Raw genomic sequence first — 22,586 nt, forward strand, 5'->3', positions numbered from 1 at the left:
GAGGAGGTATTGCTCCCCCAGGCAGTGGAGGTGGTGGAGGAGGAGCTGCTGCTCCACCAGGTAGCAGAGGTGGTGGAGGAGGTATTGCTCCACCAGGTAGCGGAGGCGGTGGAGGAGGAGGAGGTATTGCTCCACCAGGTAGTGGAGGTGCTGGAGGCGGTGGCACATTCTCACTTGGGAGGGGTGGAGGTAATGGCGCTGCTTCTGTCAGTTTACCTGTCAGGCCTGGACCCTGAAATATAAAAGAGGAATTCTTTTCACTGGGGGAGGGAAGGAGGTTTGACAAGAAGTTGAAACAACTAGCATGTCTTGTAGTCAACCGTACCTCAAGAAAGTGAGAAATGCAACCATTCTCCTATTTAAATGAGAAGCAATAACAATAGATTATACCATGTACCATAAAACTGCCAAGTAAACCGAATAACCTAGCATTTTTATAAAAACAAATTGTTTCCATTTTAAAGAAAATTTAATAGTAGCAGTAACATTTAAGTGAACAGAACAGCATTTTATTTCTTACCAATGCACAAAACATTTATCCCACTTAGGATATCCTGGCAAGCTAGGGCATCAGAGATGGTAATAACCAAGCTGAATTTTAACAACACTAATCTGCTGGTGGAAAATTTTCCACAGACATCACTGAAGCAGCTTTTGATAGGAAGAAAGAGCAGTTGCAATATCCATTCCAGTAAGTTTTAAAAGGAACAATGAAGAGAAACAGCAGCGTATTAAACCATCAGAGAGGTTTCTGTAGTGATAACATGATCCTAGCCTAGTATGAATTCCTCACAGATATTTGTCCTTCAAAACTATCTGTTAAAAAGCAGCATCAGGAGCTATGCACAAACCTCAAGCTCATATTCTATTTCCTCTACTAATTTTTATGACAAAATTATTATGTAATATAGGCTATTCATTTAACCTGATTTGCATACTATTTCCCTATGCAAGTATTTACTGTTTCTACTTTAAAGGAAGCAAGAGTTTGTTAAAAAAAAAGCTGAGAAAAATCTGAGTGCATCTAAAAATAAATACCACGATATATTGTATGGGGAGCATAACACTAGAGAAAAAAGGCACAGATACTAGAAAGTTAATGTATTTAACTGTAATTAAATGTAATTAATTACACTTTTAATTGTACCATTATGAATGGTGAATGAGCTGTAATGTCTGGACAGTCTGAATTCTGTTAGTATCAATATAACAGGATTAATAATTAATTAGACTAAAAATAAATTTTTGCTTTGCAAAAGGCGTGTGTTTCCTTGGCCCACAAACTACTACACAAGCTGTAATGCAACAATTGGTGGAGAACTCATTAACACAGACTGTCAAATTTCAGTGTAACATTGTCTTGTAGATATTTGAAACAAACATTAAAATTGGTAAGAATGAAGTATGAACGGAAGTGTCTGTGTATGAAAACAGAATAAGAAGCCATAAGACACCACAGGTTACAAGAATGACTTGTATTGATAGCAAAGGACACAGTGAACAGCAATCCAACTGTTAAATGCAATGTAATGTGCTTACATTAAGATGAGAAGGCCAGTGCTCTGATAAGGCTATAGCACAGACAACTTGCCAGCAGAAGACCAGCATCCTGAAAGCAGGATGATGGCAACCAGGTTATAACACATCACATGCTATTCTTATTATTATCCAGATAGGAAGTGAGACCATAGGCATTAAGATATCCACAATGAGGAAAAAAAGGCAACAGGCAGACCTTGCCTAGCATTGAAGGAATAGGAAATAAGCCAGGCTGAGGCAAAAAGATCAAACCATAGTATCTGTTGGTTCCTAAAAGACCTGTCTAAACCCCAATTCATTGTCATTAAACAAAAGAAACCAAGAGATATTGTGAGGGCTCAACAGCCAGCATTTCTTGTACTCTCTGCTTCACTAGTGATCCGGGACAGATCACTTGGAGATACAGTTTTGGTGCTTGTGAGCAAAATTCATGAGGAAATGAATGCAAGTAAAGTCAGCTTTGCTGAAATTAAGTATCACCTTCCACTTCCATAAGGTCTTGCATTTTTGTTATATTTAGCTATGAGACTGTATAAAGCTAGTGTAATACTCATTTTAGAAATGGCTACAGTCTGATATCCAGAGTTCAGAAAAAAATTATCAGTTGCATGCACATGCTGAAAGGTATGTATATTGTGCTTGCATGCACATGCTGAAAGGTATGTATATTATGCACACACAGCTATCTTTATTTCCACCTTTGCAATTCAAGTATAAAGCCTTCCGAAACAAACACTTTCTGCAAAACAAACAGAAGTAGTAATGTTAAAGCATAAACAAGTACTTGGAGAAAAAAAAAAAACAACTCAGGTTGGATTCAAACTTTTCAAAGCCTAAGAAATTTTTTTCCTCCATAAACAAATATCTGTGACAGATGCTGAATATACTACCATTTGAAAAAATGCCACCTCCATTAACTATCCTTAGTAGTTTATGCTGGCTTAAAAACAAATCAATACAACTATAACATACATTTCAAACTCCATAGAGACAATACACTCCTGGGCAATTTCTTTTCAATTCTTAAAAAAAAAAAAAAATCAACTGTGGAACTTACTGTGATTTAGTTTTATTACCTGGGTTCGTAGCTGTTTGATTTCTGTTTCAAGTTCTTTGATTTTCTCTTCTCGTTTCTGAAGCTCCGCTTGTGCCTCTTGTCGAGCTGTGAACTCTTCATCAAACTGTAATGATTAACCAACACAGAAGTGTTTGTCCATTTATGTCCACACTAGATAGTATACTTTCAGGAATTCTTCGAACAATATCCATACTAGAGCAATAGATGCACTTTTAACTCAAAAACAAAAAAAGTTTTTTCCAATATGTGTTCTTCTAATACCACATAATTTCTTCCATCAATAAGTCATGACACAGAACCGCTCAGACCCAGCGACTTATTACAGCTGTAAGTTCAACGGGCGTTTTCTCCCCAACAGAACATTGCAGACTTCCCAAACTAAGCTCAAGCATAAGCTCACTGCAAGAGATGTAAATCTGAAGAGAGATGTGTGCAACTTCAGCAATATCATCCATAACGTAACATAAGAAAGGAGGTGTCCAAATAAGTTAGTGATCCCTTTAGTCTTGATGTCCCCATATAAAACGGAAGTCCAGTTTACAACATGCTTGTGAGAAGTTTGCTGTTTATTTTTATCTTGCTACTGTTTGCTGGTCTTAAGAGATTATTAGCATCTTTATAAGCTTCTGTTATTCATTCTTCCACAGGAGAAAACAACTTATCACTAGGAAGAATATGTGTTGACTGCCACTAACAAAGTACATTATGATAAATAACTCTGCCAGGGAAGCATCACAACAATTTTCTTTCTATAAAGCTCAGACACCATAACACCTATTAAAAATACATTTACATTTAACATTGAAGAGAGAAAAGCTAATGACTTAATTCAACCCTTCATTTTAAATTTGTAATCATCATGTTCAAGAACATGTACTGCCTTTTGGCCTGCAACAGGCTTCTTAGACCAGGCCAGCAAAAATAAAAAATTTTAATGCTTTTAATACACAACAACATGGTATATGAACTTTAGTACTATTGCAGCTAATATAGTACATTTCAGCATTTCATAACCTTAGATAGATGTGATGAGCTGAGATTAACAAATTATCCATTAACATAATCTAGGAAACAGGAATTTAAGTAACGGGAGAAAACATGTCATATCAAGATATTTTCAGGACAAACACGAATAGTGATAAAGCAGGAGGATAAGTGTCAATTTCTTTAGAAATACCCCCCAAAAATTTTATTACAAGAAATATACTGAGATGCAATTTTTCCTGCAGAAATCATTTTAAATGTCTAACCTCTCCTGTATCTAGTAGTAAATGAAAACTGCCCATGACTGAAATAGGCCTTTGTTATCAAGTTCCTAATAAAAGAGAACCAGACCAGAAGAATAAAACTGTTACAAAACAGGTTCCAAAATGCACTGTAAGATTCCTAAACGTGAATAATAAGGAAATAAATTACTCTTCCTCATTACATAATAATTTATCACAGGCATTATAAGGAAATAAAGCAGTATTTTAATGTTAGCATCTCTGTGCCTAAAGAGTCGATGCTTTTTCAAACGCTGAATGACACTGCTTTTCAGTAAGTTTCTTCAGGTTCTAAAACAAAGCTAGATGAAGAGTTATAAACATTTTCCCCCCAATTTTTAATTTTTTTTTTAAGCATATACCTGCACTTTAGGTATTTAACTATGGCTAAGTATTTCAGGACAAAATAGCAACAAGTGGTATTTTTCCCCATCAGTCATCTACAGCAGAGGAATACAACTGAAGATATGTACAGCTAATACTACCCATCTGCTTTTGAATTCAGAGTAAGCTGAATCTGAGCTGTGCACACACACACAGAAAAACCCAAAACCCACAGAGCTATTAAATGTGGAAGAACATCCTGCCTGTGAGCTACATATTTTCCCCGTTGCCACTAAGTTTCTACTGTGAAACAAGCCTACTGTGTTCCCGTCAGGCTTCTGTTCCATATCTTAAAAAGAGTGATGATTAGGACTTACCTTTCTGGAAAATTCTGCTGCTTTCTTTTCACTCTCTTCTACTTTAGCTTTGTCCACACATGCATCTAGAGTTTAAATAAAATACCACACAGAAGTCAGGTAAAATATATCACAGCTCCGAGGTGACTTCCAACTGTAATTACCCTGTGACCCCATGACACAAAGCAACAAGACAAAAAACCACAATGAATTACCAGGTTGAACTGACTAACCATTTGGTGAATTATTTTGATCAGCAAAATCTCTAAATATAAAAAAAAAGTGGTGAGGACACACGACCAAGAAAGTTGAAGATGAATCATCACAGTTGTTCTGTCTCTGACAGATCTGTGTTTGCATGTCCTTCTCTTTTATATGAATCTACAACTAAATAAGAAAAAAGGATTTTCACAGTAGTATGAAGTAATAGTTACTTCTGAGGTTTCAAATCAGAAAGCCTCCTTTCCAGATTAGGAATCCAAAAATCAAGCATTTCCTTATTTCAGTAAATTTATTTCGTAGGCAAGGAGAATTTGGACAGACTGTGAAGCGCAGATTTCTTCACTCAACAATGGTACAAAGCACGTCTATTGACTTTTCATGCAGTATAAAACTTGAAACATTTTATAAGTAAGGTAAACACAAGTAACTATATATTATAGGTAGGAATTGGCATGGAGAGACAAACCAGTTATCCCTAAAACTAGCAGGTCAGTGGGAACAGAAGGCAAGGTAAGCCAAGATCTTAATGCAGATCAAGTGATCACCTTCCTAGAGTCGTAAGTGAATAGAAAATGCAGAAATACTTCTTAGATATGCAGGATATCTTTTAGAAAACAGTTTCCCCTGCCCCCAGATTCAACCTGTACAACATCCTTTCTTTGCTCCTTTTGTCACACCACCAAAAAAAAATTTTCGCAAATGAATGTGTTCTCCAAGAACAATTACTCCACCCTATGAAATATTTACTCCAGAGTTGCCCTTGTATTTCAAGAATACAATCTACCCCACCAATCTTAAGAAAAGCGTAAAACAACACTTCCTAAATGCTGATAACTGCCATTTCAATGACAGAGTATTTATTCAGCTGCTTCTTTCCCACATGATATGAACATCCACAGTGCCTCAATGCTTTAACTGACCAGTTTACCTTAAACTAACCTCAAATACTTGGAAAGTATTACAGAAGATATTCTTAGAATGAACTATGTAACAATTAGAAATCCACTAACAATTAACGCTAATGTAAATTTTGATATTTGTAACAGATCTGAAATTCACAGAATTTATGAACAAGCAATTTTTGGTTATTAAGACTATCGTATTCAGATATAAGTCAAGACAAACTCGCAGAAGCAAACTTCATCAGTATCATTTTATTAAAGGCTGCAGTGCTTGATGTGGCCTTCTCCACAAGTACACCTGTAGCTTACAAGCATATTTCCAGAAAACTGAAAAAATTCACACAGTCAATTTAAGTTTAGCCAGAAGCATACAAAGGAAAACATGCACTTCAGTAAAACAAGGTAAAATTGTTTATAGTATACAAACCAATAAGATGAGTAAAATCCACATCCATTCTTCCTCTACATTTAAAATCTGGATCCATGCCACTGCAGTGCAATACTATCTGTGATACGCACTCTTCTATTATCTTGTAATACTGAGGTCTAACAAAGAAAACATTTTACAAGATAATAAGAACGTGAACAATCATTAATGCAACATGGAGAGGGAAAAAGGGGGCAACTTTAACTCCTAATATATGAATTATACAATTGCCAGTAAAAGGATCAAGTTAAAAGTCTTATTTGTACTCTGGCTAATGAAGCACTGTTGTCAGCTTCTCAGAAGGATATCTGAAGTTCAGGACTCCGCAAAATATTGTGCACTTTTCATTTATCCTTTGCCAGACAATATTCAATAGAACAAACAACATCTTTAGTATTGTCAATATATGCTGCAAGAATTATTTAGCACCTTCTCAACACAGTGAATTCCATCACTGGCAACAGTACCAGTATCCAATTACTTAGAAAATGAGTTCATAATTAACTTAATTGTTTGATATACATATCTACACAACAACATAAGGAGCCTCTAGTATTAGGGGATTCCATGCTCAAAATTATTAGTTCCTACCACTGCAAGGTATTACATCCCAATTTCACATACCATTGAGCTCTCAAAATAGGAAACCCTCAAACCTAAACTGATGATATTCCAAACTTTCAAATTAAAAAAAAACAATATATAAAAATTGAAGATTTCTCAGGTTATATTTTACTTCTTAATTTCATTATCTTGCATATCAACTGTTTTTATCATCCCTTTACAACAAAAAAATTGCTTCTTAAAACAAGATTTTGTATGTGGTACTTTGACACTGCTAAGACACTATGAGGTGCACCTAAGAGAAGCTTACATTGCAAAGAAGATACAAGGCACTGTGGAAGTATTTTCAATTATTAGTTATACAACTAACTTTCAAGTTCTTTGAAGTCATGAAGCTATCGAATTTGAATAAAGGAAAAAGTGCTCAACAAGTTAAGAGACTTTCAGATGAGGGTGTTAGAATAAGGTTCAAGTCTTTGAAATAAGCATTATTGTATTTAACAAGATCTTCTCAATATTAACATTGAGCAGAAAGACAAATAAGACATCAGTTACAGAGCAACTATTCATGCGTGATTATGAGCTACTTAGTTTACCATGGTCTTGATTTCTATTCTGCCCTCTACCCCCTCCAAAAATCAAACCTGACAGCTGACACTTACCGGACATAGTAATCACTCCTGATGAGGAGGAAATGTTGGAGAATTGACAAGAAGTAATTTTCAGAAGAAGTATCTTTCAACATATTGTACAGCAGATGAAATACTTCATTCACATCAGTGCAAACATTGTTAAGGAAATACAAGGACTTAAAAACCAAAAATTAAAAAAAAACAAAAAACCCCACTACACAACAAAACACCCACCCCACCCCAAACCCCATTCCCTAGACGCTGTTCATATTGTTCAAGTAAAACCTTTCAACACTCTGAACTACTATTCTTATTAGTAAACATCCTTTTCCCACTAAGATTATCCACTGAAAATCTGTCCCGTTTAACAATTAAGACATGTTTCATTACCACTCAGAAAAATCATACTACATACTTATTATCACAGAATCCTGTAAACATATTTGACATGAAGATTTCATTTTCATGCTGAAGTGAGCCAGGCTATTGGCAAATACTGACTAGCCAATCATTTTAATTTCTTAAAGAAGAAAGTTACCTGTAATTACCTGTTCTGTAATGCAACAACATTAGTTGTTAGTGGTATTATATTCCTCTCATTGATTGCATCTACCTTCCTATGCTTCTTAAGTACCAGGTACTACTCTTTTAAAAACTGCAAGCAACCATTCTGAACTTAGGTAACTTTAAATTTACTGCTTCTTAAAAACTAGAAGGCATGCATCTCAAGTGCTTCAGAACTTACTACAAATTTTGTTCCAACTTAGTTATAAAAACTCAATTTTATTCAAACTTATAATCTTCCATGGGTCTAATTTTATATCTTCATGTATTACAAGCCAGAGTTTAGCTTAGTAAATGTTATTTATAAAAAATTAATTCAGTTCCCAATAAATTTGCATGTCAAATGTAAGTCAAGTACTAATTTTCTAAATAAGTCTTTAACAAAAAACAAGTGGAAAGAAATCTGCCTGAGAAAGTCCCTGGTAAGATACACAACTGTGACAAATAAACTGCACGTAGAGCATTCTAACTTACGTTTAATAAAGTTATTAAACGATGCAACAAGTTATAACACCATTTCTATAAAGGATATTCCATTTCAGCTCTGATATCATTGAGACGATGTGACAGTTCAATTAAATCTTCTTCTTTGTTCTCATCAAACACTTTCAGCTGAATATCAAGCTCTTCATTATCCTTATCTTTCAAGCCCTATTTTTCAAGACATAGTATATCTTAATTTTCCCTTTTTTTAAAGCAAGAATTCCCCCACCCCACCCCCCCCTTCAAGGATTATATCATGACAAAATATAAGACATTAACCTTTGGAACAGGAGTAAGCTGTAACTCAGTGCCTGGGGGTTTTTATTATAATTGCATGGCTGAGAAAAATTAAGGCAAAATATCAGCAAATATAGCAGGTATGGGCTGCAAAACAAACATGAAGCCTTCTAATTGAGTTGAGTTCTCTTAACGGGACATAGTCAGCAGTTTACGCTTGTTAATGTCAGAGTTTCTTTTAAAAAAAAAAAATAGCATAAGGGTATTTCAAAACATTAATGAAAGTGAACTTAAGAAGCCTAAAGAAGTGTAAAGAAGATATGCTTACAGTTTGTTATTAAGTTAATCTAGATCATAGCATAAAAACATCCATAGTACATTGAGAAATACTTACAAGAGAAGTAAAAAAAAACACAAAAGAAAAATTAGTACTTGGAGCAGGGAAAAATTTGTTTTTTCTTGTAAGAAACACAAGCAATTTCTCTAATACACTTAAGAACCAAGTTTAGCTTCTACTAGGCAAATCACAAAAAAGGAAACTAGTTCAAAAGCCATTAGCGTGAATGCACTCCATGCTTTAAATGAAAATTGGCCTGGGATTGTCATAACTGGATATGCACAAACTGAATGGCAACCATGTACGTTCCCCAAAAGAGTAGAATCATACCAATTCTAATGTTTGAAAGCCAGAAGGCTACTGTGAATCTGGACAGATTAAGAGAGAGAAATATGGATCCTCCTCCTGAGCGTTTTTTGTTACAGAAACTCTAATTTATAAATTTCTTGAAAATTTACCCCTAAGCACAGATATGAGCATGAAGTCTTCTTAAGATCCTTTATCATTAGGAAAGTTGCTTTCTAATGCAAAAAAAACCCTCCTTGGGTGGAGGGTTTGGACATTCATTCCCTGCAGAATTAATGATCTGAGTTCAATGTGTATGTTGTAATTAATACCTTACAAATAAACAAACAGCAAGATGGCATTGACTATTTAGTTGATATTACAGCTTACATGAAATATTAACCTTACTAGAGACAGAATTTCAACACAATAGCTGTTCAACATTTTATATAAGATTGTTATCACTAAATATTAATTGCTTTTAAACTCATATATCTGTATGTCAGTACACTCTACGAAGTTTTCTATCATGACTTATTACAATTCAGTTTATTTGCCACCTAACCCAACCCCAATTCTTAGTTTTTAAGCATTTTTTGATTGTGTAAACTAACTCTCAGTAGATGTAAAAAAACCTAAGAGTTCTTCAGGTTGCCAGATGTTCTACAGCAAATAAAGACTACAGATGACATTAATGTATCTACATGATATAAAACCTAAATACATACCCTAAGAAAAATTAACAGACACACATCAGTAACAGTTTCAAAGCTGGATGTGCTAAAACCTGAAGGTTTTTATTCCTGACAAATGCTGACAATTCAAAACTTTGTATCCTAAAAGTCATAGCAGCATAAATTCTGTTTCAGACAAATATAAGCAGGTACTCTTTAACTTCTCTCATTTTTTGTGAGAAACTGAGTAGCTTAATTATACATACTCTTAATTGTAAGCATCAGAATGGTTTCTTGGTTAAGAGCTATAAATCTACCCGTAAGTCACAAATATTCATACACAACTACCCATAAAAGCATACTTCTGTGCAGCTGCATGAAGACATGCAGTCTTCAAAGAGAATGGAGAAGTCAATTTGATTTTTCCTTAAAAACTCCAAATGCATTTTCAGAAGGCAGATTAAAGAAAAACAGATTTCAGAGAAAACAACAGAATGGCATATATACAAAGAAAGTTAATCCAAGATTGGTTCCACAGCCAGACTCACATTCACTGCATGTGCTTTGAGCTCATTATGCTAAATTTGACTACCCTAATTTAACTTCTAATACATTGACTTGTTTCAACTACCATTCTGGTTTACACAGCTCATGAGAGCCTAAATTTGCAACTATGCAGAATGAAAGCAGATTTGGATTGATAGTCCTTTCCAGGTGTGACCTTCCCCACCCCCAATCTTTCACATCTGCTACTCTCAGTAAAACAATTTGGTTATTTTCAACATTCACAAACAGTTGACTGTGTTCAATTCCTATATACAAATGACTTACAGGCAATATTTTCTTCAGGCCACAACGTAAAAACTCATTTCTCAAGTGTATCCTGAAATCAAGATCATCTGGAGATGTAACAAGGGCATTGATGAGCTGCATACATGCTACCTGTTATCAGAAATATAGGCAAAAACTTTTAGTATATACAGAATGAAAATTAATATCATCCTTGACTATTTCAGTTTAATTATAAAACTAAATGTCAAGAGATGGATATTATTTATTATGCGGCACGCATGCAACACGACCAGTTAATTTAAGCAACATCAAATACTGCTGTTTTCATATTGTGAGTGCTTCTGCTATGTCAAAATTGTATCACATAAAGGATCATACTTTATTTCAGAAATTTATTCCCACAGTACAGTTCCACATCGCAACTCCTTCTCTTTCCCCTCAGTATTTGCCAATTTGAAAACAACCTGTTTCTACAGTAATCAAAAAATTAAAAAAAACAACAGCAAAACCACCCCAAACACACCCATACACAAAATAATTCACATCACCAGGTGTCTTTTCTACTCCTGCACAGCACTTCTGCAAAATGCCTGAAGTCTCAGGATACTGGCTAATGCTTTAATTGAACAGCTGTGCACTTTAATTGGTTTACTTTAAAACAGGTAGACAATAGCATAATGCCAAAAGTGCTGATCCACATTAAAAAATTAAAATGGGACTCCAGGGAAATACCAAGTCTGGTAAAAGATGTTAACTGCAAATAGAAGTAGCATTAGAGTAGAAAAAATAAATAAATAAAAATCAATAGCTGCAGAGAAAAAGAGTCAGATAAAAGCACCCTTCCTGTTTTAATTACATTCTCTATTTAGTTTTAATGGACCACCTTATGGAGTCTTAAATTTCTATTAAAACACTCGTTCAAAGGCACTCCCTTTATATAGCTGCATCTTCAGATAATGTAGTATCATCATGCTCGCTTGAATGATTCTTGTTATTTTACTACTATGACATGACTTAACAAGCCAAAGTACATGTCCAATCTGAAATTAATAGAGAGAAGAGGTGCCATCTGCTATGATTGCTTTTGCCAGAAGAGACTCTGGCTTAATGGCTTTTGCTAATACCTTATAAGTAAAGAACGATTTTGTCAGAAACAAGTTAATGAGTCTTGCAATTGTACCTTTACTGACGTCTAAGTGAGGTTGGGGGGTAGGGGGGAGAGGCAGGAATGTTGTGTGGTTGTTTTTGTTTGTTTTAAATCAACAAGGTCATAAAGTAGGAGACAACTTCAAAATGAATTCTTTTGTGATAGCATTAATAAGATTAGAATGTCATTTATAGAAACTTATTGAACATCATTAACTCATCAGCTCTGAAACAAGGAGTACTGACAGTAATCACAGCATTAGGACAACTATAGCTGACATATATATGATCTAATAATGGAAAAAGGTGTATGATCTAATAATGGAAAAAGGTGTATGATCTAATAATGGAAAAAGGTGTATGATCTAATAATGGAAAAAGGTGTCCCTTCCATGCAGGTATACCTGCCCTGCTTGCATTCTAGTTTTCCATATCTTTCAGCCATGGTAGCTGAAATACAAATTTTAGCAATACAAAATTTGTATAGATACTGTATTATGAGAAGGAAATAAGTCAGTCATCCTTTAATAGGATATTCAGCCACTTGGTCTCTATGGAAACACTTGCAGTTACCAAAAAAGGCAATTAAAGCTTGCATTCTAATAGCAAACAAAACTCTTGGGCTATTCAGGTGTATACAGAGAATAAAAAACTCTATCCACTGACACATAAGCAGCAATGAACATGTGATATAGGACATTACTCAATAAAGATCACCAGCACAGAAGACTGCTTATTTTATTATTTTATAAAAATAATTTAAAAAACTCACTAGATTATCCCTAGAGATGCACCAGTGGCTGATGAAGGGCAGATGTCAAAACACACACCAAGGAATGCACAGTTCTTGTTGACAAAAGTATCAATGATATCCTGCTGCACACTACTAATCTCAAAAGGTACCTTGGCAAAAATGGACACACCCCATCCACATCTGTCATAGTTGTTATACATCTGAGTATTTAAGAGGCTGCATACACTGCTGCCAAAAGTCCCAGCAGTAGTAACACAGCTGTATGTATATCTTAGAGATTTCTTAGAAATGGATGAAATCTGCATGCCTATCCTAAGGAAACAGTATTACATTTTATAACACAAGGACTCAAAAGGACAGGTTAGCATAAAAAGTAAATTACTACACTCTACCCATAGGGCAACAGCACTGTAGTTCCTGAAGTAATTCTTTCAATACATGACTTTGTATGAAAACTAAGCACTCCCTGCACAAAGACAGTTACATTAAGCTATGTGTCTATAGCTTAACTGTATATACAGCTGACTATAAAGCCAATATAGTGAAGGTGAAAGCTATAAAAAAAAATATACTTGACACTGATCAGTTGTGACTGTGGCTTATTTCTGTTTAATGTACGAGGATGGCTGTGTTAAGAGGATGGCTATGTTGGATGACATTGAGCTTTAAATATCTAAAACTAGCAGTTTTACTCCCACTCAATTTACTTCTCATATTACTAAATGATTAATTATCACTATCCTCACGTCATTAATTTTTAAAAAAAGATCAACCATTCAATTTACCAGAGATCGGCTAGGATTTAACTTAAGTTGTCATTACCAGGGAGAATGGTAACAAGTTACCAAAATCCTTCATAGCCAAATAAAACTTTTGACTGCAGTTCCTAGAAAATTTCACTACAAAAAAACAACTCTTCAAAATGCTTGACTATTTTAAGAAAATCTATGCTTTCTATTTCTTCATTCAGTAATATTACAAAAAGGTGAACAATACTGGAAGTACGTTCCTGCCACAAGTACTTCAAACAGTAAGATACCTGAAGTGTGTGCTCAGTGAAGGCATTCCAGCTGTGGTTCTAAATTAAACTCACTTCAAGAGCACAACACAAACTTGTTCTGTCTTTTTACAAATGTATTACTTCAGTGGAATCAGTTCAAAACCCTAAGTACAGGAGTTTTTCTTTACTTCGGGTGGGGCAAGATTGGGGGGAGGGAAAGGGAGTGTTTAAACAAGCAATGCAACTTAGGAGTACTTTTTCATGCTTCTTCCCTAAACCCAGAAGATATATAGGGAGCACGGCCTCCAAATCCTTAAACTGCAACTTCCTGAGGGCTCCAGTAACAATAACTAAAACATTTCAGAGGACAAACTAAGAGCTGTATTTTTATTGGTCCATTAAACCACACAAAATTCCCGGACAATAAGATTAAGCAGTGACAAAGATAATAAAATGTTTTCACAGACTTATTACCTGAGCATTGCATCTGGCATCCAAGAAAAGGAATATCACTAATTACTCTCTTTTTATTAAGGTCAAGACTTTTTAATCCTATTTTTGGGATAAGGAAGTGAATTTCTTGGTTTCACACCAGTAATAACTTGAAAACCTATTATCAGCAGGCCATTTCTATTTATTTTTCCTCTTTTACTGAACACTGGAGTAATAACACTAGAAGATTTTGCTGGTAAATAATTTAAAGATCATAAAATAATACACAGTCTTCTAGTATTTTAGGTTGTTCCTGAAGTATTAATAAGCATATAAAAAAGTAAACCCACCTGCAGTTGTAAGAATTCATGGTTTTCCAGTCCTTCAACAATGTGAGAAAAACGTTCCCTGTTGTGCCTTTCAGCAGCAGTTGTTATAGCACCTAAAAGCTTGTCCAGACTAAGAGAAAGATAAACTGTCAAAAAGCGTACCACAGTCAACTTTTGCATTTTAAAGATACTTAGCCCACTATTTACACAACTCAAGACTTTAGTGCACTGACAGAGAATCTGAATGCATTTATCTACACTTATCCATATAACACCGAAAACAAACCAAGAACCAAGTGTTAAAATATCTACAAGATTAATGTTGAATAAAAAAAAAGTGAATAAATCTCTAAATTATTGTGACATTCAGCTAAGAAACAACCAATGAGAAAAAATCACTACCTTTGCAAGACTGTGCACTAGGTACTAGCTGACGTATTTGACATCTGGGAATAATAATAAATTGTCTTTTCAGAAATCAATGTTTTTATCTATTTATTACATACAAGACATGGAGTTTGCCGTTTTTAACCTTCCGTAAACTAAGCCACTCAATAATTCAAAGCAAATGTATGCCAGTTGATTATCTTTGTTTTAAAAAGCTCATGGACATGTGCTACATAACTCCGTAACTTGAACTATTCAAAACTTCAGCTTTGTAAATGTAAACCTTTTGGCCCTACCAATTTTGTTAGGTTTAGGTAGAGGTGATATTTTAATTAAAACCATAAATATATTTATTTCTATATTACTAATATTATCTTCTAAACTAATGAAAAATCTTAACATGTGGTGTCAAATCAGTAATTTTCAAATATAATAAATTCATCTCCCCTCCTCAGGGGAGATGTCCCAATCTCAATCCTCCTCACAATAATAGGCTCAGTAGTGCCCCATGCTAACACACATTGTTCTAAATTGTCTTTAAATCTGACAGCTTTCCTTGTGGCAATTAAAAGTTCACAATTCCTGATCATACTCATCAGGGATATATGAAATAACTTATATATTCTTTTTTCAGCAGCCATTTATGAACAGTTATGGCTCATTAAGTCTTCTCTTTTCTATAGTAAGCAATCATAGTCCTTTCAGACCTTCCACTTAAGACACCGTTTGTAGGTCTCTGCTCATTTGCTTTTGTCTGATTTAATATTGGATTAATGCATCAGAACAGGTGAAAGTCTCTATTCATTTAAACTACATTAAGTAAGTAAAGATTTAACAGGTTACATTTGTTTCTCTGACAAGTTCTCACCTGTGTCTAAACTGACAACTCATGAGCATTAAAAAAAGAATTCTTTCAATATCTTACTTACATATTTTCCTCTCCAACAATGCAGATAGCAGAAAGTATTTTCACTGTTTCAGTCATCATGTGTGGTTGCTTTGGATCAATTGCTCTTGATAACAGCAAGAGACTTCTTTCATCTCCTAGAATCCTTTGCAATCCATACTTAAATAAAGAAAAAGCTTACAGTGAAAAGATTGTAATTGCCTCAAATACTCATCATCATCTTTGGGCTTCAGATCCTTAGGAATCCTCCCCCTCTCCCCCCCATATGAAGTTTGGCAACACGCTACTAAAACTTAGCAGATATTACCGCTTGGGGACACAAGTCAGTCGTCCCGATCTTACATTTGAGGCTTTCTCCTAAGAAAGAGAGTGAGTCAGCTCCTAAGGAAGATACCGTATCTTGTAAAACCAGGTATCCACCAAAAGACAAACCAGTTTTTATTTTCTATCTATATCTGAAACACCCTCAACAGTATGAAAAATTTGTTCTTTTTTTTTTTTTTTTCCTGTAACTGTAACAGCTCCTGGCAGGTCAAAATAATTTTTTCCAGACAATGACTTATAGAGGTTGAAATTCTTTTTTGAAACAACCATCTTTTATTTATTGTATATTCTATTTCACTTTCTGTACAACTAAATAAAAAAAACTTACATAGTAACATTATTTTTCATTTTCATTAACTACAGGATAGTTGGTAAATCAGATATCTAATTGTTTGACATTAAACATACTTTTCCCACTTCATCAGACAGGCTATTCTGTCAGTGAGATTTTATTAAACTGAGTAACAGTAGTTAAAATTACAAGTTTAACATATGAACTTCTAGAATCGGTACTCACACTTTGTGAACAGGAGTAACCCATGTTAGAAACAAGCTAGATACAACTTGAACTAGACCAAAGTTTCATCCTTTACCCACTACCTACCAACTTAAAAACTGCAGCTAAAAAGATATTAAATCATACTCAATTTAAAATCAGTTGAAAAATACATGATATTAATAAAAACAATCATGTATTAAAATCAGAATTTAGAAAGAAATATTTTCCTTTCAATTTCACAAGCAATTAATTTCCTAATTCACTTATCTTAAATCCATACTATCATCCTCTGTTTGCTAAATATTTTACTTCCAAGAATCAATACTATTTAACAAAACTACGACAAAATGCATATTCAGAAGGTTTATGAACAAGACTCTCAACAAAAAGTTACACTAAGTTTACAACCTACATTTCTAAAGAGTCAGCTGACACTGGATATACAAGCTTTCTTTCCTTTTCTGAGATTCAACATGCTACATAGATCTTGAAGTCAACAAAAAACAATCATGCTAGAAGTATTTGAATTTAAAATATTTCTTACTTTATTGTTCATAAATGCTTTGAGGCACTGGATAAGTTTATGTTGATTCTTCTTATCAATACTTTCCTGCCTTGAAAGGGAGTAGGAAAACAACATAAGTACAAACAATCTTCACAAGCTCCCCTATCCCTCCCTTCAAAAGATCCAAGTCCTTACTGTTTCTTGTCCAGAAGCTTTTCCAATACATCCAATAGAAGTCCAAGACCTTCATGTCCAAAATTGTTAACCCAGCTGGAGAAAGGAAGAAAAATGCTTTTAATAATTTCTTAATCAAATGTAAAACTTGCAAAGTTATGTCTCCAATACTGCTTGTACATCTCTTCACAGACTCTGCCTTAAGGCTCACTTCCCAGGAAGACCTGATCAACCATTAAGACAAATGCTTAGTTCCAACAACTAGAAGTTGTTGAGAACCACTGTGAAAGGTGAAAAGATATTGCAGACAGTTGCAAACATTTCACTTACGCTTCTCCAGTGTGCTGAGAACTACTTTCTCATGCCAACAAGTATTAGCATAATATTTCTGGGTTAAAAAAAAAAAACAACCCACAATTCTTTATTGCTAAGCAAAACTGTCATGATGAAAACTATAGCAGAAATGATTACTTACCTGACTGGATTGCTAGTTAGAGACACTCTCAAAGACTCTAGACAATTAAGAAGCTTTTCCTCTGAAATTCCAGATCGCAATTCATGAATGTATTCTTGCGAGGACAGTGTGCATTCATGCTTGCTGTTTTTCAGTCCACCCTATCACAGAAGACAGAATGCTGCTTAATGTTATATTGATCATAGCAGTGTTTAGATGATTACATGTAAGGCCAATATTTCTGCGTGAATTTTAAAATCACCATTTTCACTGTAAAACTATTGAAGACCCCTGACTTGACTTTAATTTGTCCTAAGTGTTTAATAGTTTAGGTTTTGCATCACAAGGGTAAGTATTTTTCTGGAATCTTCTTCACTTCTTCGAGTAACATGCATGTACTACATCTTGGATATAAAAATTTAATGCCATCATTCAGTTGTATTAACATGTTTAACTGCTACACACTTTCATTTAACATCTACTTCACAACACTGTAGTAGAAACAACCATAAACAGAGACATGAAAACCCCCACACTTGTTATTAAGCTTGTCTGATCATTCCCTGTGTAGCTGTCTTCTGTTTTAAAAAAAGCTGTGCATTATCACTATGGACATATCCCAACTCTCAAATTAATTCTCTCTTCTACAAAAGCAAGGAAGAAGATAAGACACTGAGAATTACTTTGAAAAGGAGGTGCTGGCCATCAACTGTTAAATCGGTGTCTTTAAAATCATGCAACTGCATGACTCAATGATTTCTTGCCATACTGTAATTCCATGTTTGACCACTAACAGAGATCTTTAGAGGATCTTGTTTGCTACAGAAGAATCATATGGAAGATTTGACAAATAGCTCATCTCCCTACTGAAGCGTCTTTAGAGAAGAATAACTACCTACATTTCAGTATTAAAATGCCTAATAATCAGTTTTTAGAGCTGTAGTATTCAAAACCATGAACAATATACAAAACATTTTACCAAAGGGTGCAGACTAATCTTTTGTACAGCTCTGAGAAGTTGCAGGAAAATGGGCTTATCTCAGAAGAGTGGTTACAATCAGAACGCAGCTCCTAAAGCTCCTTAGCTCTAAATGGTCTATTGAAGAGAACCTGATAATGATGTCATGGTGTAAAGGCAGTATGAAAAGTGCCTGACCTAGAATAGGATTTATATGTAGTTGGTTTTACTTGTATCAGGAACTTCTCTGATACTGTCATCTTCTAATTGTCTCTTTTCCAAAAAGTTACACTTTTTATGAAGTTTCTGGTTTGCTCTATTCAAATTCCTACCATTTGTTTTCCAAAAATGGCACTAAGTATGGCTAATGACAAAATGACTTGTCTACATTTAAGTTAATGATTTTGACCTACATACATTCCAGTATTAATTCATATAACAGAGCTATGTAAATGTTCACAATGTACGTTCAGATTGTTTGTCCTCACCTCAACAAAACAAAAATCTGACACAGATTGTGAATGCATTAAGACAACAGTGTCCTCTGGACTGTGTCAACTTTGAAGATGTTTCTTGCTGACACGCATAGCACCTTTAGCTGGACAACGCATGCCATCGAAGGACCAAGACAGACATAAAGACGAGTAACTAGGATATAAAGGAACTACAACCTGTCACTATCAACCTCCTGAACAAAGAGATGCTCTTCCACCGAAGGAAAAAGAAATAAATGGGTAGAGGTCATCTTTATAGAAGTAGGAACTGACTTTAAAATCAGAGAAGTATATTAGCACTACATATTAGAAATCATAATAGTACAGAAAAATCATCACTCTGAAAGACCGTAAGGTAAAGAACTAGAAAACAGGAACAGCTTTATGCCATTCATTGCATGCCAATGCAATTGGATGGAAACCAAAAAAAGATTATACGTGTAACTAATATACGCCATCTACACAATACTGGACACAGTTTTTGTCATTTCAGACAACAGCCGTTCCAAAACCCTAAGAGTAAAAGAAGAAAACAGAAGCAGTGCTGTAAGCCACAAAATCTATAAAGAGATGAGATAATGGAAACTTCCATAAAATGCCATTACATGTTAAGCTAGACCCTGAAAAGCACTCTAGAATGCAAGATGTATTTGTTTTTCCAAAAAGATTATTGCCTGTGGTTAGCCCTTCCACTGTAGTCTGCTGCAAGCTCCAAAGGAGATACCTATTCAGATGAGGCATTTAAGGTCTTTGCTAGTTTTCTTTCATATTTAAACCAAGGTGTACTCTTGCTGCCTCCTCTTTCTATGCATCGAGGACGTTAGTGAGTCTCCTCTACTCTGTCTAGCCCCTTGTTTTCAGAAGACCTATGACTCCCTCAAAAACAGTTGAAATAGGTTAAAAGTTAGAGGAATTGGCAGCACCATCACCTAAGCCTCCTTACCGTGCCTTAAGGGACAGGCATACGTCTCCATTGTATGACTAAGCACCTTAACTGCATAGCCATAAGGAACCACCTCTTCTTCCTTTTTTCCCCCCTCCTCTTCAAAACAGATGATCACTAAAGGTGGTTCATAAAAATCCATTCTCAAAACCTTTCACCCAAATACTCCAATTCAAGCTGAGGATTCTCTAGCATAACAGGATTACTTTCTGTTATTTTCTGCAATCAACTTTTCAGTCTCAATCCACTCTCACCTCTACCCATGCTAACCGGAGTGCTACAACCAGGTGCTATTTCTTTTATTTTCCTATTCAAAGAGAGTTTGATTCGAATGCTATTTTTAAGTAATGCTATGCCTTTACATGGATCAGATTCTAATGTATACAAGGTCTCAGTGAAAGTTATGCTTTATGTGAGAGCATCTAATAAAGATGAAGGCAAAAGCAAAGTACAAAAACTCAAGAGAGTTAGGTCCCACACCAGAACTTTCAAAGATTAAATCAATGCATAAGATCAAAAATCGTAGAAATTACTTTATGACCAGTCACCTTCACAGTATTACAATTAAGGCATGGAATTATTCATTCATGACAACTCAAATGAAAGCCTGGACCACACATGTAAAATCCTTCTCTGCGGAAGATAGAAGTGATGAAGTTTTAGTGAAAAACTAAGCTTAAGGGAAATCCTGGAATTGTCACAAAAAAACCCAAACAAGTACATAAAAGAAAAACTAGCTTGCTTTCGCGTTAAGGAGGTAAATCTAATCAGTTCAAATCTGTGTGTAGGGACACATTTCAGGGTTTAAGGGACAACAGTGACAGAGAGACAGGACAGACACCTTATAGTGCAGGATATAGTGAAAAAATAAACTTCAGCATAGTCTTCTCCCTACACAAACTTTGTTTTAATAATTAGAAAACCAGGCAACAATTAAATATTTTAGATATTTTTATTTCATTTTATCTTACTCTACTTTGACTCCAGGTGATTTCAAAGTTGTTAGCTAGACGAAGAAATTCCTCATCCAGGACCTTCGTAAATATTAGAAGGGACTTAACAAATGTCCAGCTTTATACACTAAGATGTGCCACCAGAGGCCCATAAACAAGCTTGAGACCCAATATCTAACAAAATGGCAAAGCAAAAGCGTTTTGCTCTCCATGGGGAATAAGCAGATATTCTACCTACTTGGTAGTAAAGAACTGTGGAGCACACCTGAACTAAATGGATGGGTTGTAACAGTTAAAATACAAGATCAGAAAAACCTGCACAAACTACTCCTCTTTGAGGCACCAGACAATTCCGACCTCATTAGGTCTTAAGCTAAAGCTGAGTTCAGCTGAAGAAGTTATAAGTATATTGCTTCCATGAAACAGTGGAAGTTATTACTTCAGTGTGAATGCTGGCAGCCAGTACACTGAATAGAAATCTCGCAATATCATAAGTGGTTGCTTCTATCCAATTCACTATACCTGTTTCATAATGGGGGGGGGGGCGTGCAGAAATCACTCTTTAGACAGAAAGGAGTAACTGGTACCAGCATAATTATTAAATAAGTGGAAGTAATAACTTATACTTTCCCCCCTGCCAATGACTAACCAAAGAGTTTTTGCATACTCTCTATTGATACAATTCTGTTTCTATCTCAAGCAAAGAAACCACTATATTTTAATTAGAGTATAATAACAAAGTCAGATAAGTTGTTTGGGGGAGGTCGGGGTGGTTTGTTTTTAGGACAGCAATAAAAGCATTTTCAATGATTTTTTTTTTTTAAGCCACATACACTCTAGTTGTTGCACATTTGACTTGGAAAAGCAGTATCCTTGTTCAAGCTATGAGGAAACACTCTACCAGCTCCTGAACTAGAAATTGGAAGTTTACACAGTTCCTATCCACTTCACCCTGTAAATATCAGCCAAACACATTAATTCAACCCATTAAAAACAGAACTAACAAGCTAATCCTACTGTAGACATCTACATTAACGCCTTACAGATAAACAGATACACAGCTGCCATTTCAGTGCAATTATCATTGTCTATAAAAACAAGGAAAGGTTACTTTGCAGGCAGCTAAAATGACAAGTGGGCACCCATGCTTGAGATCCCAAGTAAAACTCAAATAAGTTAAAGCTCTAAACTCCCCATTAACAGACAAACCTCTTCTCTGCAACTGTCACTACAACCCAACAGCACTAGCATCAACAGCCCAAAACTCTTCTCCTCCCTAACCACAGTAAATCTGTAAATCTTCAAGAAAATAACCACATATGCCGGCAGATGCAATCAACTCCCAAGGGATGAATCCTATAAAAACATACACTGAGAAGCACACCAAGATACATGCATTCTTTAAGCAATAATATGCAGAAGCCATACTCTAAGAGGGACATTTCTTATTTTATTATTTTGCAAGTTATCTGTGCAAAAGCATGTTTTTAATGCATAACTATTCTTGCTCTCCATCAGACTCTGAATTAAAAAGCATGGGGAAGAACACAGATGTTCGAGTTTCTCCACTACCAATTCTGCATATACCAGTTTCCTTTATAAAATAATCTCTCCACAAAGCAGCTGTTCAGGCTAATTCATATCAT

General features: G+C 35.0%; 1 protein-coding gene across 1 annotated transcript in view; it reads right to left on the reverse strand.

Moving 5' to 3' along the window:
* The window catches only part of DIAPH2 (diaphanous-related formin 2), a 260,532-nt gene that overhangs the window by 208,112 nt on the left and 29,834 nt on the right, over positions 1–22,586 (reverse strand). Inside the window, 12 exon segments of the mRNA XM_009332394.1 lie at positions 2–232; positions 2,616–2,720; positions 4,584–4,648; positions 6,114–6,232; positions 7,340–7,456; positions 8,406–8,524; positions 10,721–10,831; positions 14,364–14,472; positions 15,659–15,795; positions 17,004–17,073; positions 17,160–17,234; positions 17,614–17,753. Coding sequence (XP_009330669.1) covers positions 2–232; positions 2,616–2,720; positions 4,584–4,648; positions 6,114–6,232; positions 7,340–7,456; positions 8,406–8,524; positions 10,721–10,831; positions 14,364–14,472; positions 15,659–15,795; positions 17,004–17,073; positions 17,160–17,234; positions 17,614–17,753 — 1,398 coding nt within the window.

This window comes from Pygoscelis adeliae, unplaced genomic scaffold, assembly GCF_000699105.1.
Source record: "Pygoscelis adeliae isolate BGI_AS28 unplaced genomic scaffold, ASM69910v1 Scaffold159, whole genome shotgun sequence".
Taxonomy (NCBI): Eukaryota; Metazoa; Chordata; class Aves; order Sphenisciformes; family Spheniscidae; genus Pygoscelis; species Pygoscelis adeliae.